Source organism: Chelonia mydas, chromosome 3, assembly GCF_015237465.2.
Source record: "Chelonia mydas isolate rCheMyd1 chromosome 3, rCheMyd1.pri.v2, whole genome shotgun sequence".
Classification (NCBI taxonomy): Eukaryota; Metazoa; Chordata; order Testudines; family Cheloniidae; genus Chelonia; species Chelonia mydas.
Window position 1 is genome coordinate 143,202,693 of NC_057851.1, and position 13,895 is coordinate 143,216,587.

Genomic DNA, 13,895 nt, shown 5'->3' on the forward strand with positions numbered 1-13,895 from the left:
CAGATAATCGAGCTCAATCAGATCTATTCACCAAAAGGTATTAGTTCAAGATTAATCAGCACAACTACAGAAAGATAGGGGTTAAATCATTACTACTCCATCTATGTGGGAAACAGTCCACAGTGCAATCTGTTCTGGAAATATATATTCACTACTGAGTAGCATGTATACCTTATATGTTACTCTGACAGAAAACTCTCCAAATTCATTTTTTATCAGGAGTACCCTAATATTTCTTTTCCCATACAGTCGGCACTGGTTGTTCAAGGTTACTGGAATTCTGTACACAGCTTGTTGCAACAATTCAACCAGTTTGCATATTAGTCTCAAACCTCAGCAGAACAGTTATCTTGTTCTTGGCTATCTCTACCTGTGCCAGGAAGAAGAGTTCATACATTGCAGTTTAATATATTTCAGTACAGAGCATACTGGGAAAAATGGCTCACTAATACTTCTTTGTATGGCTGATTATATATTTAGAGTACCAACTATCATTTTACATTCAGATGGTTAAGCCAAGAGTGTTGCTGTGATAGCTGCTTCATATCTATGAATTGGGCACTGAGTTGTATGTTCCATGGTGTGTTCTGGGTGACCACAGTTGCACACTGAAGAGTCTTTAATTTTCCAATTTGTGCAGCAAGTATCCTCATCCGCCATGGTTTGTGCAGATGTGGTTTAGGGTTGCTCATGAACTTCGCAGGAGATCAAAGCCAGGGATCTTCTGCATCAGGTCTTTCATGAGGTGTGTTTTTTGTGACTTCTCGTGAACTCCATTCAGCCTTTCAAGCTTCTTCAGAGTTGAAGTTGCATTGGCGAAGGTTAAACATGTGGGTCCAAAAGGGCTTACATGACTGCAAGCAGGGGTGAGGAATGTTTGTTAAGGTTCTGGTGGATGGGGAGACATTCATTTTCCTTGATCCACTGGAATTCCCAAAGGGTAGTGGCGTCATGATGAATGGATGGGGGAGCAATATGCAACAGCACCAGCAGCCAAGGTGTTGGGCTCAACTTGCGGGTTCCAGTGATATACCGCACTGGATATCAACAAGTTAAGTGTGGCTACTTCTGGTCCATACCACTGCACGGTATTTGCTTCACTTTAACATACTAGAAATCCTTTTTAGAAATACATACTATTGGCTAACAATTTTGTCCAACAGTCCCACGTGTTGTACCCATCCACAAAGACAAATGGAATTATTGGCTTAGAATCTTGTTTGAACCCAAGCTAAGCTCTCCAGTAGGTTAAAGCTATTTAGATTCTCTGTAGCTGGAAATTTGAAGGGTAGTAGAAATGTAACTAACCATTATATGTCTGCCTTGTGGTCAATTTCAATTGGACTAGTGCCAAATTAAAATAAGTTAAGTTATGTGTTTAAGAAACAAAACAACCCTGTAGATCATAAATCCGATTGGCCCAGTGTGAGCAGACAGGCCTGGTGACCCTGGTTTGGTGAGTTCTGCCTTTCTATATGCATGCTGTCATATCTTTAAGGCAACTTGACATAAACCAAATTGAGCTGACTATTCAATGTCTTATCATTCAATGGTATAAATTGAACCTTACATTTGTTATACACTGAGGACAATACCATTAAGCTAATTATCTGTCACTGATTAGAGCAGGCAGTTTACCTTGTTCAGCATTCCTTAATGAATTGGTTTAGCTAGTTAACTCATAGCTACCACAGAATCTCTTTACCCATGTGATGCTCCTTCTTTTCTGTAATTCCAACATTTTTCTTGTATTTGGTTAAAACCCTTGAACAGTTTCACACATTGTATATAGTATATCTTTCTTCAATGGCCAGACCATCAATACCAGGCACCATAAGTTTAATAACTGTTAAATATTTCAAGCATCAGCATCCTAACATATCTTTTGATATTTTCCAAATCTGCTGGCTGTAGTTGGTGGTAGGGCCTGCAGCAGCATAGCAAATTGAGTCATGGCCATAGGTACTGCTGCCTCCTGGGAGTGCCTCCCTTCTTCTGGCTTACTACGTAGGCTGGAGAAGTGATATGTGCCGTTCAGGCTCTGAAATGCTTCCATTAAATAGCAGGGTTGTACTAGAAACAGACAGCTTCTAGAACAGCTTTGCATGCTGTAGACTAGACCAGTTTAACACTTTAACCTTACTACACTTAAATTTGTATAGCAGGAGCCCACACCCTCCCATGCAATCGACCCATCTCCTCTCAGTAACTGATTGCATTTTAAAGCCCCTGTTGCTGTTGTATGTAGACTTCCCTATACAAATCTAAAGGAATCAATTCCATCCTAAAGGACAATTTTCTCGATTTCCCTATAGTGCTAGCCAGTCTTGGGGTGGGAAGGGAGGAATCATGGTCAGCAAAGTGCTCTGGCTTAGCCTTATCAGTGGCAGTCAGCTCTTTACGAACCCAAAGCTAATACTTGTTCACCATACCAAATTCCAGATAGTCATCCATGATTTGCTTAAATACATTAACACACTACTACCTCTCCTAGAGGACCACTCCCTTTGTAATATCTTTTCTAAATTCTCCTTCCATGTGTTCTTTACTTATATCTGTGGCTCTTAGTTGTAGTCTGTCTAAAAGTGATTACTTACTAATTCAGTGAAACAGTTGACCAAAAGGGAGAGGCTCATGAGTGCAGGAGACAGAACTCTCACAGGAGCTAGCTTCAAACTAAACTCACTCCCAGAAGAGCTAAGAATGACTATGGGCCTCTGTTTTGAACACATCACATACAAAACTCATCGCTGTTACTTCATGTTCCTTCAAGAAATTCTACACGTCACCACTCACCTCTGCATTCCAAAAATAATCAAGCTGTTTCTCCAACAGGTTAGGGAAAAAACACCCTTTTTGTTACAGTGATAGTACCACTGTAAGAATCTGGATTGATTTGTTTTTGAAATATGTAGGAGGAGCTCAGCTACTACAATGATGGAGCCATATAAGTACCTAGATGGTTTATTGCCTGCAATGGTGTCTAACCTGCACCTCATCCCACCCCTTCTTTACCTGGCAGCAGGAGCAGTGTTGAGGTTCTTGGAGAGATTCTCCTTGTAGAAGCGCATTGAGGGCACAATGGACGAAGTTACCCAATAAATCATCACATTGGTCAAAAGGTCATCCAGAGAGAATTTCCTATTGAGGGATAAACCAGAGAAGCATCACTGTCACAGGGGCTACTCTCTGCACATTATCAGGTACATGCCTTGAAGAGTGGGCAGCCTATCTGTTCTCCTCTCATCACTTGGCCCGAAACTAAGCTGTAGAGCACTGAGTGTTGGTGCAGTAGTGCTGCAGTCAATCCATTACACAAGGCAATTTGCACAGTTTAGAATTGTATGTTCCCTTGCCCTCTACTTAAATTTGATCTCAGTGGTGGATTGTCTCACCTCCCTACTGTTGTGAGCAGCCTTCTTTTAGTTGCATTTCTCCCTCACGCCCATTCATTGGCATGCCACTGTTCCATACCTCTCCAGACCTCCATTGTCCATGTCCCGGAATGATCTATCGGTCCAGGTAGAGAACTTCTCCAGAATGTATGCAGCAAGTCCCACAGGGGAGTCGTTTAGTCCACAGCCTAATTCAGGAAAGCAACAGAACAGCTCTGAGGTTCACATGGCACTGCATTACCTCCACTAAGGATAAACTGGACTTCCAGGAAGTCTCCTATAGGGATCAAGCAGAGACTTTGGATACTACCCACCTTTGTGCAATTCCATTTGGGACACTTAGTACTGGCAGAGCCCAGATTGTCATTCTCAGACCCGCCCCCCCAGTTTTTTAATGCAGAGAGAAGCCAAGAACTAGGACAGTCATGGTGGTGGCAGTAATGGCACGACGGGAAAGTGTCCAAAGGAACTACACTTTAAAGGAGGCAGGAAGTGGGGATCGCATTCCCAAACAATGGGTGTGACTGGAAGAGGTCAGCAGGTTCTAGAGTGCCCTTAGTCAGTGTTTATGAAGGTGGAAGGGTGAGAGTGCTGTGCCCCCACAATCCTTTTCTTACCCATGCTTTGTGAACCAAAATATAATAAATGCAGAATTTATATAGCATATTATCTGTTCACCTGGTGGGGTAGGGAAGTATTTTACAGTTAAGGAAACAGTCAGAGGGAGATACAGTGACTTGCCAAAAACCATGTGTAATAAATCATTGTTAGAACTTGACTAGAACTCTGGAGTTTCTGGTTCCTAGTCCTTTGCTCAGTCCACATTGCTCCTCAAACATTCTAGGCCTTTGTCCAGATGTGACAGGTATCTCATGGACCACATGTGTCTATTATACAAACTCCCCAGCCACGTGGATACTGTACTCTACCTGCTGTGTCGGGCTTGGTGGCCTGGATGTGCAAATACCCAGTCTCCCGCAGAAGTTCATACACGTTCTTCTCCAAGTATGGGTATAAGCGGCGGGAGTCTTCCCTGGTGAAGCCCACCAGCCATGGCACGTAGGCCCCCAGCAGTAAAGACACCAGCCTCCCCAAACCTCCTGAGGTGGTGATGACAAAATTCAGATGAAGCCCTTTCACAGACCTGGAACCAATGGTATTGAGGAATAGAATAAGAATCAGCAATATGGATTAACAATAACAGAACAAAAGGGATCTTGTCTCCAGGTTCCCTCTGAGATACAGAGCTGTGCTAGGACAGCAACACTGCACTAGGCCCATCGGTACTTCCGGAAAAATGTCTCTCCTAACCATACATAGCTCTTCAGGCATGTGTATTCACAATTCCCTTACGTGAAGACATGTAGCAAATAGTATAGAGAGAGCACAGCTGATGCAAGCACCAACACAGCTACGTTGGAGAGGACAGAATAACTACAGCAGTCTTAGACTCCCATTTGACTTGGCATGGCAGAGCCATCACTGTGGCTTGGGTTGTTCTCCTAAGAGCCTCATTTTGAACCCTAGGTAATGAAGGCTTCATTGTGCATTTGCTGAGAAGCCTTTGGTGAACCACACATGACCCTAAAGCTCCCAGAGACTTCCCATTGAAATCAGTGGGCGTCTCAATACTTTTAAGGATCTGGGCCATGATGACTAACTCCTTTAGCATCTTCCCCCTTGATTTGGTCTCCTTTCACCTGTTGGATCAAATTAAAGAAGTTCTGTATTAAAATCACAAATGAGTTTGATTCCCCATAGTTTAAATTCCAGGGTATTACTAATTAAGAGGTCTCTTGGTTTTTGGTACTGTTTCTCTCCCTCTCTGTGTGAAACTTGCAAGCTGCTAATTGTGTTAGTACATTCTAAGACAGAGTCTGTTCTCAAAGCAATTCTTTGTAACAATAACTACTCACACAGAGAGAGACTCAAAGCAATACTCTGTAACAACAGAAACAGCACCCAGAGACTCCCCGCCCTTTTGTTGTATTCATCTCGCTTTGTTAACAATTATGATTAAAATAGAGATAGAAGATGTACGTGGATGGATGCTTGGTGCAGATAATAACTGAATGATCAGGGAGCTGCCAGCCTAAGAATCCAGTGTCCATCAGCTGAAGAAGGTGTCAAGTGGAAATAACCAGAGGACCCCCGGAGGGCAGACTGGAATCCACCCAACAGCCTCAAGGATGGGAGAACCAAAGAACAATATAACATCTGGCAGCACAGAGCCATCAGAAATGTGCTATCTGCTGATTGATTCAGCAAGAGCATGATGAAGCAATTCCCATAGACTGGCATAGGAAGAAATTCCTATAAAAATGGACTCTAGAAAGTGAGAACTTTGGGGTCTGATTCTGCAAACCAACTTCCAGGAGCATCAGATGAGCATCTGACAAGGCCCTGCTCCCTCCTCATGTCCAGGCCACCTGGCCAGGGGCTTGGCATGAGCAACTCTAAGGCTGGTAACTATGATAACAACCTTGCAGAACCTGTGTGTGTATGAATGAATGTGTGAATAAATATGAGACTGAATGGAATGTTATAGCTATAACTAACTGCTTACTATGATTCTTTCTGTATTCACAATAAATGTGGCATTTTGCCTTTTCCCCTTTAATAAGATCCTGCTGGTTTTTATTTTATTGGTATAACACACCTAGGGAGCTAATATGGAGCACATGCTTTACAACAACTCACTGTCTAAGGCTATGTCTACGCTGCACTTTTGTCAGTAAAACTTTTGTTGGTCAGGGGTGTGGTTTTATTTTGCCAGGAGGAGAACTCTCTCCTGCTGGCAAAGAGCAGCTCCACGGGAGTCCTTATAGCAGCACAGCTGTGCCGCTGTAAGGTACACAGTGTAGTCATAGCCTAACATTTAACTTCATCATCTAAGAGCAGCCTCATGTTTCTCCTCCACCCAGATGTTCTAAGCCTGCATTTTAGGCAAGGAAGGAATTTATATCTCATGCTACCATTTAGCCTCTCAAAGGTTCCCCAACCAGATTTGAATCTCCTCATTACCTCTCCTTTCTGATTTGGAAGAGAGATCACCGGGTAGGTCTATTCTAAGCCTTAAGGCTTCCTTGGAGGATGGGATGGAGAGGGCACAGTTCACATTCACAGCTGACTCAAAGCTGGGAGTGATCACAAATACTTTAGATACCACTGAAATATGAATGCAATAGAACAAGCTTGAGAAATAGGCTGAGATTTATGAAACGGGAATGAATAAAGATGAATGCAAAGAGGTGGGGGGATAAGTAAGAGGGGATAATCCAATGCACAAAGTCAGAATGGAAAAGAAGAGCTAGGCAGCGGCAAGGCAGCCCCAAGAATTATCTGGTTTTGGGGGTAGAGTGCAGGATAAACTCAACAGGAGTCAGCTATGCATTGTTGCCTGTACTGGTTTATATTATCAGCGTGGCTGTGTAGATCAGCTGTGAAGCCAGAGCTGTAGCCTTACATTCAGCTTGGGCACTCACTGTGGCAAACATTTTTTAAAAATGGCCACTAATTTTGGGAGCCAAACTTGAGGTTTCCAAAAACTGGGACACTCAACATTAATGGCCATTAAAAAATTTTGGATCTATGCTATTTCTTTTTTTAAAAAGGACATTAACTCTGGAGAGAGTCCAAGTGACAACAACATACATAGGAAAAAGAACGAAGAGTACTTGTGGCACCTTAGAGACTAACAAATTTATTTGGGCATAAGCTTTCGTGGGCTAAAACCCACTTCATCTGATGCATGCGGTGGAAAATACAGTAGGAAGAGATATGTGCACAGAGAACCTGAAAAAATGATATAGTTGGTATGTCAACCCCCATTTTTTCATGTTCTCTGTGTATATATATATCTTCCTACTGTATTTTCCACTGCATGCATCTGATGAAGTGGGTTTTAGCCCACAAAAACTTATGCCCAAATAAATGTGTTAGTCTCTAAGGTGCCACAAGTACTCCTCGTTCTTTTTGCTGACACAGACTAATACGGCTACCACTCTGAAACCTGTCACCATACATAGGAAAAAGTATGGACAAATCAGAGGAAAGAAGACTCCTTTACCCAAGGTTAAACAACTCTACAAATGCAAAGGGGACAGGGACCAATTCTCAATCAGCTTCATAGGCTCCAGTTATGGGGCTTGTTTCTGGGTCAGCTTATATCCTAGGATCTCTCTACTAATTGGAGTAACTCTATCTAAGGAAAGTTTAGAACCCCTTACGGGATTGTAGCTTTGCTTCTTGCTCTAGAATTCAGACTACTGCCTAGCAGCGATGCAGAAAAGACAAGAGAAATAGTTTCAGAATCTTCCTGACTCCTGCTCACCTGGAGACTGCTCGTCAGCTATATTTTGGTAAAGGTTCTCTGGGCTAGGGCTGTTCAAACAAGGGCTGCACAGATAACTTGGCGGGAGTCCGAGGACTGATGTTAATCCCTATCCATTGGAGAAGATGGCAAGCATCTGAATCCTTAATACAAGGGTGCAGCTTGCAGAGGCTCCAGCTGAGTTGCCTGACTGCTTGCTGGGATGTGTTTTTTAAAAAATCAGTACATTATTGGTTCTTTCCATTTTCCTTTTGATTTTTAAGCATTTAGGGTTCATATTTTTCAGTTCTCTCCAACTACAAGGATGAGAAATATTATTTTATTTTTTAAATGAATGATGAGATTCTTATGTAGCCACGTGACTCCAGGAGCTGGGGAGCAAGACTCCAAATATCACAAGACTGGGGATAAAACTACAAGAGTTGGCAACAGTGTGTCCTGAGTACAAGGGGGAGGGCAGGATGTGTCATAGGAACCAGAACAGACAACTATCCCTCTCCTAACCCCCTTTGCTACTCACTTTGGCAGCATCTGGGCCATGTTTATGGTGATCTGAGAGCCCCAATCTCCCCCCTGTACATAGAACTCCTGGAAGCCCAGTCTCTGCATCAGCTTGTGAAATATCCGAGCAGCAGCCAGCGTATCAAAACCTGTGCATAAGGAGAAACCTATTATTAAACACCTGTTCTCCCCTCAGTGAGGAATCATTGATACCACAGGGGATGCAGGTCAGTGTTCTGTTGGGTATTGCCTAGTACTGGTCCTCTGGATCACAGTGAAAGAAGACTTGGGGATTGGAAGGTTTCCAATTACCTCTACATTCCAAATCTCCACACCCACCCCTAGAGCTTTGTGACCTCAGCCCCATGGACTTTCCCAATATCACTGCAAAAGACTAACTCTTCTCTGGCAGATGGAGCTGACCCATTATCACAAAGCAGTTAGCACACTGGGGTTAAAAGGCCAAGAAATGAGTGCATTGCAGTCATTTCAGTGTCCCATGGGGAAGACAAGCACTGAAAGCACCAGGAGCCTAGAATGAAGCAGATACCAGCTGCCTTCATCCTAGTATGGAGAGGTCGGGTCCCAGACTGTAGACAGCTTGGATCATCCTTAAGAAGCACTGTAAGGGTGCAGGGTGCTTTCCCAGATACAACATAGGGCACAGACTCTCCTTCCCTCTTCACTTGTGCCTTCTCCACCTTGCAGTTCATCCAAATTAATCTTTCTCCCCATACCTGCACCCTCCTTGCTCAAATCCCTTCACTGGCTCCCACTTAATCTCCGGCATCAAGTTCACATCCTTGCTCTTCCCATTTAAAGCTTTGCAGTCTCCAGTCCCACTCTCCTCATTTCCCCTTCTTCCACTCCCTAGTCTCTGCTCCCGTTGCCTCCTTCACTCATCCTGCATCTTCTCCCAGGACACACTATGGGCCTGTAACAGCCTCCCAGTTAAGGTTCCCAGCGCCCTCCCTTATCTCCTCCAACAACCACTGGAAAACACCCGCCCCAATCCATGAAGTGACCTGGCTCTAATGACCACCCATCTCATATTGCCCCATGTTCTATTGCACCCCTATTCCTTTGGGAAAGGGATCTGTTAGGTATACATCACCCCATTGTACAGCATGGTGTTCACCTATTGTGCGTCATACATCAGAAAGAGCTGGCACAGGAGAAGACTTGCTGGCTCGTGGGGGTCACCGACTAGGATACAGAGTCTTTCACCTCTAGGACCCTGGTTCCTTTCTGGTTCCAGGCTGGGGGGATTGGTGGTGGGGTCTCAGGGAAGTGGTAAATGGAATATGGATCCTATTGTCTATGGGGCATTAGTTCCACTTCAGCCCAAGATTGGGGTGACTGGCTGTCTTGGGGTATGTGTGTAGAAAATGAGATATGGAGCCTTTTACCAAGGCAATAATTACCTGACTCACAGGAATAGGACACAAAGACTTTAACTTTCAGGGCATTTAGTGGATTGTGTGACTTGAGCTGTAAGTCTGAGTCCAGTTCCCACTGGACATGTCAACAACACAAACATCATCATAAATGCCCCTCCCCTCCAGCCCAGCAGAGACACCAAGGACTGACCGGTTTCTGGAGCATGAATTGCCCTCTCTTATTTAGGTGTGATCCCTAGAGGTCAGGTGAGGCAGGCTGAGAGAAGTCTGCCCTGGCCTTGCCCCTGCTGTACCTGTTCTGTGGATACCAGTATCTAGGGCAGAGGTGGGCAAACTGCGGCCCACAGGCCACATCTGGCCCCTGAGCTCCCAGCTGGGGAGGCTAGCCCCCGGCCCCTCCCGCGCTGTTCCCCCTCCCCTGCAGCCTCAGTGCGCTGCCAACGCTCTGGCCTGCCGCTCCAGCTGGGCAGTGCAGGTGGCGTGGCTGGTTCTGGCCAGGTGGTGGGGCTGCGAGCTCCTTCCGCTCTGAGCAGCACGGTGAGGGGGCGGGCAGGACGGGAGTTTGGATAAGGGGCAAGGGGTTCTGGGGGGCAGTCAGGGGATGGGGAACAGTGGAGGTTGGATAGGTGTGGGAATCCCTGGGGGCCTGTCAGGGGTCAGGGGTGTGGATAGGGGTTGGGGCAGTCAGGGGACAGGCAGCAGTGGGGGCTGGATAGGGGGTAGGGTCCCAGGGGGGCGGTTAGGGTCGGGGGGTCTCGGGAGGGGGCAGTCAGGGGACAAGGAACAGGGGGGGTTGGATGGGTCAGGGGTTCTGAGGGGGGCGGTCAGGGGGTGGGAAGTGGGAGGGGGTGGGGGCCAGGCCATTTGGGGAGGCACAGCCTTCCCTACCCAGCCCTCCATAGAGTTTCATAACGGCGATGTGGCCCTCGGGCCAAAAAGTTTGCCCACCCCTGCTCTAGGGCCATCAATCCACCACCAGATTTGCTTTATTAAAAGAGCAGGTGGAGAACCCAACTCCCAGTGTTCAGAAATTAATCCATGGTTCCAGGGATGTCTCCCAGATGCTATTCCAGAAAGCACTGGGATTCTAATTAACTCCCTCCTGCCCATCACTCACCTTGTTGGTGAGGTGCCTCGGAGAAGCCATAGCCTGGGATGGATGGGCAGATGACCTCAAACACCACATCTTCATTCAGGCCGTGCCCAGCTGGGTCAGTGAGCAGTGGGATGATCTTATAGAACTCATAGAAGGAGCCAGGCCAGCCATGCACCATCAACAAAGGCCTGGCTGCCTGACCCTTGGGGATGCCAGGGGGCTTCACATGGACAAAGTGGACTTCAATCCCTGCCACAAACCCAAGAGAAAAAAGTTAAGGCTCCAGTTGCTTCTCAGCGCCTGGCCTAGACCCTAAAGGAGAGACGGAAATTCCTAGCCAGTGTTCACGGCAGGGCCACACAGAAAACCACAGCAGAGAGAGGAAGGTGCTCAGCTGGAGCTGGGAGGGGGATGCCCTCTACCCCTTTGGATTTATGTTTGCTCCTTTGTGGATGAGGAATAACGCCACAGTGAGAGAGGCCCAGACCCCAGTAACTACGTCTCTTGGGAAAGGAGTCCTAAATTTTTCCTCCTGAAGCTGATTCCTGTGAGGTGGTGACCCTAGCAGACAATGGATGCCCTGGATACCTCTGCCTGCTTTACTATATCTCACTGCAATGCTGAGCTCTGCATGGAACAAGCAGCCTAGTCTTGGGTTCCAGAGAAACCTGCATAGGAGGGCAGATGAGAGGAAGTGAAGTGGGGGATCTCAGAGAATTGTGGGAGCTCCAAGGATGGAGTGCTAGGGATGGGAAAGAAATGGAGGGGGTGATTCATGAGTGAGGGGACAGGACAATGGGGCAGCTAGACAAAGGAAATAGAGGGAACTTGTTAGGAGCACCAGGGCTGCTAGGGGAGCAATAGGTGGGTGCTCCATGGAGGAAGAGGCACCAGGACCTCTGGAGGAGGCAAAGGGAGCATTCAGGGGCAGCTGAGACTCACCTTCAATGGTTGTTTTGAAATGTGGATATTGGTTCACAATTTCCAGCTGCTTCTGCCAGTTGAACTGGTTCCTCCAATAAGCAACAACTCTCTGCAGGTAGGTGGAGTTGAAACCATACTGGAAGGCAACTCCCTCCAGTGGCGGTGTGTAGCGAGCCTGGTCCAGGCGCTGGTGCAGTTCCTGCAGAGGGAGAGTTCCCACACTGCTCCATCCCAGGCCAGGCTCACAGGGGCTGCTCTCAGTGCCCATTACCCGCTGGAGGAATTGTTCTAACAGGGGAGCCAAGGATAAAGACTCCTACCTGCCCAGGGCCTTAAGAAGGCAGCTCTGCTTTCTATATCATTATCTGGGGCCCAAAGGGCACTGTTCAGGCAGTCACATGCCACACAGGGCCTCCTGGATCAGGTACATGGTGAAAATATGTTTTGTATGTTATTGGTTAGAACCAGGAACTAGGGACAGAACTCCTTGGTTCTACTCCTGGCTCTGCCTCTGACTTGCTATGTGACCTTGGTCAAATCACTTCCCTTCTCTGTCTCAGTTTCCCTGTCTATACAGTGAGGTAATCCTACTGACATAATGCAGATTAGGGACTGGAGGCTGTTAATGACTGCAAAGGGCTTTGAGCTCCTTGGAGGAAAGGTGGGTAGAAGGGCCTGCTGCATGGAAGTGCCAGGTTCTAGTCTATCAGCATTCTCCTAGAGAGCCTAAAGCATCCCGCTTGGTGAAAGGAGCTATTTTGCCAACACCTGGGTTTAACCCTATCTTTTTACCATGGTGCTGGATTATGAGCCCTGGGAGCTGAAGGCATCTTTTTATTCGTAATATGGATCTGGCATGGAACCCCATACTGCCCCAGCAAATGTGCCTCACCCCTGCCCTGGAGGGACAGTGCTATTCAGGCCTTGAAGCCTGAGTAGAGACACCAAACAACAGAGATAACTGGTGCCAGATGCAGGGTAGTTTTGTGATCTGGCCACCCAACATGAGCAGCTCCTCAATCAAATCAAATAACAGCAGCTTTCAGTCACTACTGACAGGGACTGGAATGGAATTGGTGACCTAAAGGTGAAAGTCTCTATTGCTCAATCCTAGTTACCTGCCCTGCCCACTGCTAGTAAATTAGAATCTTAGTGGTAGGCATAGTCTGCACTTTCCCATAATAGTTCTGCCAGTGCCCCGCACCCTGACCTGCAGCCTCCCTGCTATTTCCAACCCTGGGCTCCCCACACACTGCTCTGCCAGTGCCCTTCACCCCTGACCTGCAGCCCTCCTGCTATTCCAGCCCTGGATTCCCCACACACAGCTCAACTGATGCCCTCAATCCTGACCTGCAGCCCCTTGCTATTCCTAAACCGATACAGACAGCTCTACCATTCAGTGCATCTCAGTCTCCACCAGCAGCTTCTGCTGTTCCAGGCGTAGGCCTCTCAGCAGAAACTGTCTTGACCTCTGTGGAGATTTTGATAAACTTCCCTTAGACTGGGGCTCAGAAAACTCGGTTATTTTGTGATCTAATTTGGACTAGAACTCAAGTGTGGAGGGATGGATAGCCAGTACATTGTCCCACAGTGCCAGACAGCTGTGCTGCTGTATTCAAGTACAACGCTAAGGTCACTCGGACATCACCTTGAAGCAGTTAGATGGATCTGACTGGCTAACTCTACCTCTCATTCTGCTTTCTACTCCCCACCAGCTGCCCCTCCCTGGATACTTCTCCCAGTTCCCTATTTCTCAGTCAGTGATACCTGAATTTCCCTGTCAGAGGTTTCAATTTGGAAGGATCGTATTCTCTCATCTTCTTTCTCTCTTGGGGGCCTCTTGCCTGAGCCCCACCATCCATCTCCCATTTCTAGAGTCTTGATCTTCCGTCTAGACAGGAGCCAACAAACCAGGAGCCCTCCAGCTCCCAGAGCAGCAGGGGCCAGAATTACACTCCTCCAGGGATATTTAAAGGACCTAGGAAGACACAAGATGCTTCCATTCAGGAACAAAAGCTTCAAGACACTGAGACTGCACCAAGACCCGTATACATACATGGTGAGTTTGGGAGAGGATAAGCACCCACAACTCCTATGAAGTCAACAGGAGCCATGAGTTCCCTCACCTCAGGAGATCAGGCCCTAGATGTCCCTCCCAAGTTGGGGACACCCAGAATGAGTGACCAGCTCTGAAGATGTCGGCCTAAGAGCCTGGAAGCAGGTTAGAAACAGAACAACAATTTGAA

At 46.8% G+C, this 13,895-nt stretch overlaps 1 protein-coding gene across 2 annotated transcripts in view; it reads right to left on the reverse strand.

Annotated features, from left to right (window-relative positions):
* The window catches only part of LOC102942209 (epoxide hydrolase 1), a 60,577-nt gene that overhangs the window by 2,531 nt on the left and 44,151 nt on the right, over positions 1 to 13,895 (reverse strand). For both annotated transcript variants that reach the window (XM_043543468.1, XM_007071655.4), the window contains exons 2-8: positions 13,417 to 13,627; positions 11,668 to 11,848; positions 10,747 to 10,974; positions 8,249 to 8,378; positions 4,325 to 4,539; positions 3,475 to 3,583; positions 3,016 to 3,141 (exon numbers count right to left, since the gene is read on the reverse strand). In XM_043543468.1, the coding sequence (XP_043399403.1) occupies positions 3,016 to 3,141; positions 3,475 to 3,583; positions 4,325 to 4,539; positions 8,249 to 8,378; positions 10,747 to 10,974; positions 11,668 to 11,848; positions 13,417 to 13,627 (1,200 nt within the window). The remainder of the gene's footprint in view (positions 1 to 3,015; positions 3,142 to 3,474; positions 3,584 to 4,324; positions 4,540 to 8,248; positions 8,379 to 10,746; positions 10,975 to 11,667; positions 11,849 to 13,416; positions 13,628 to 13,895) is intronic.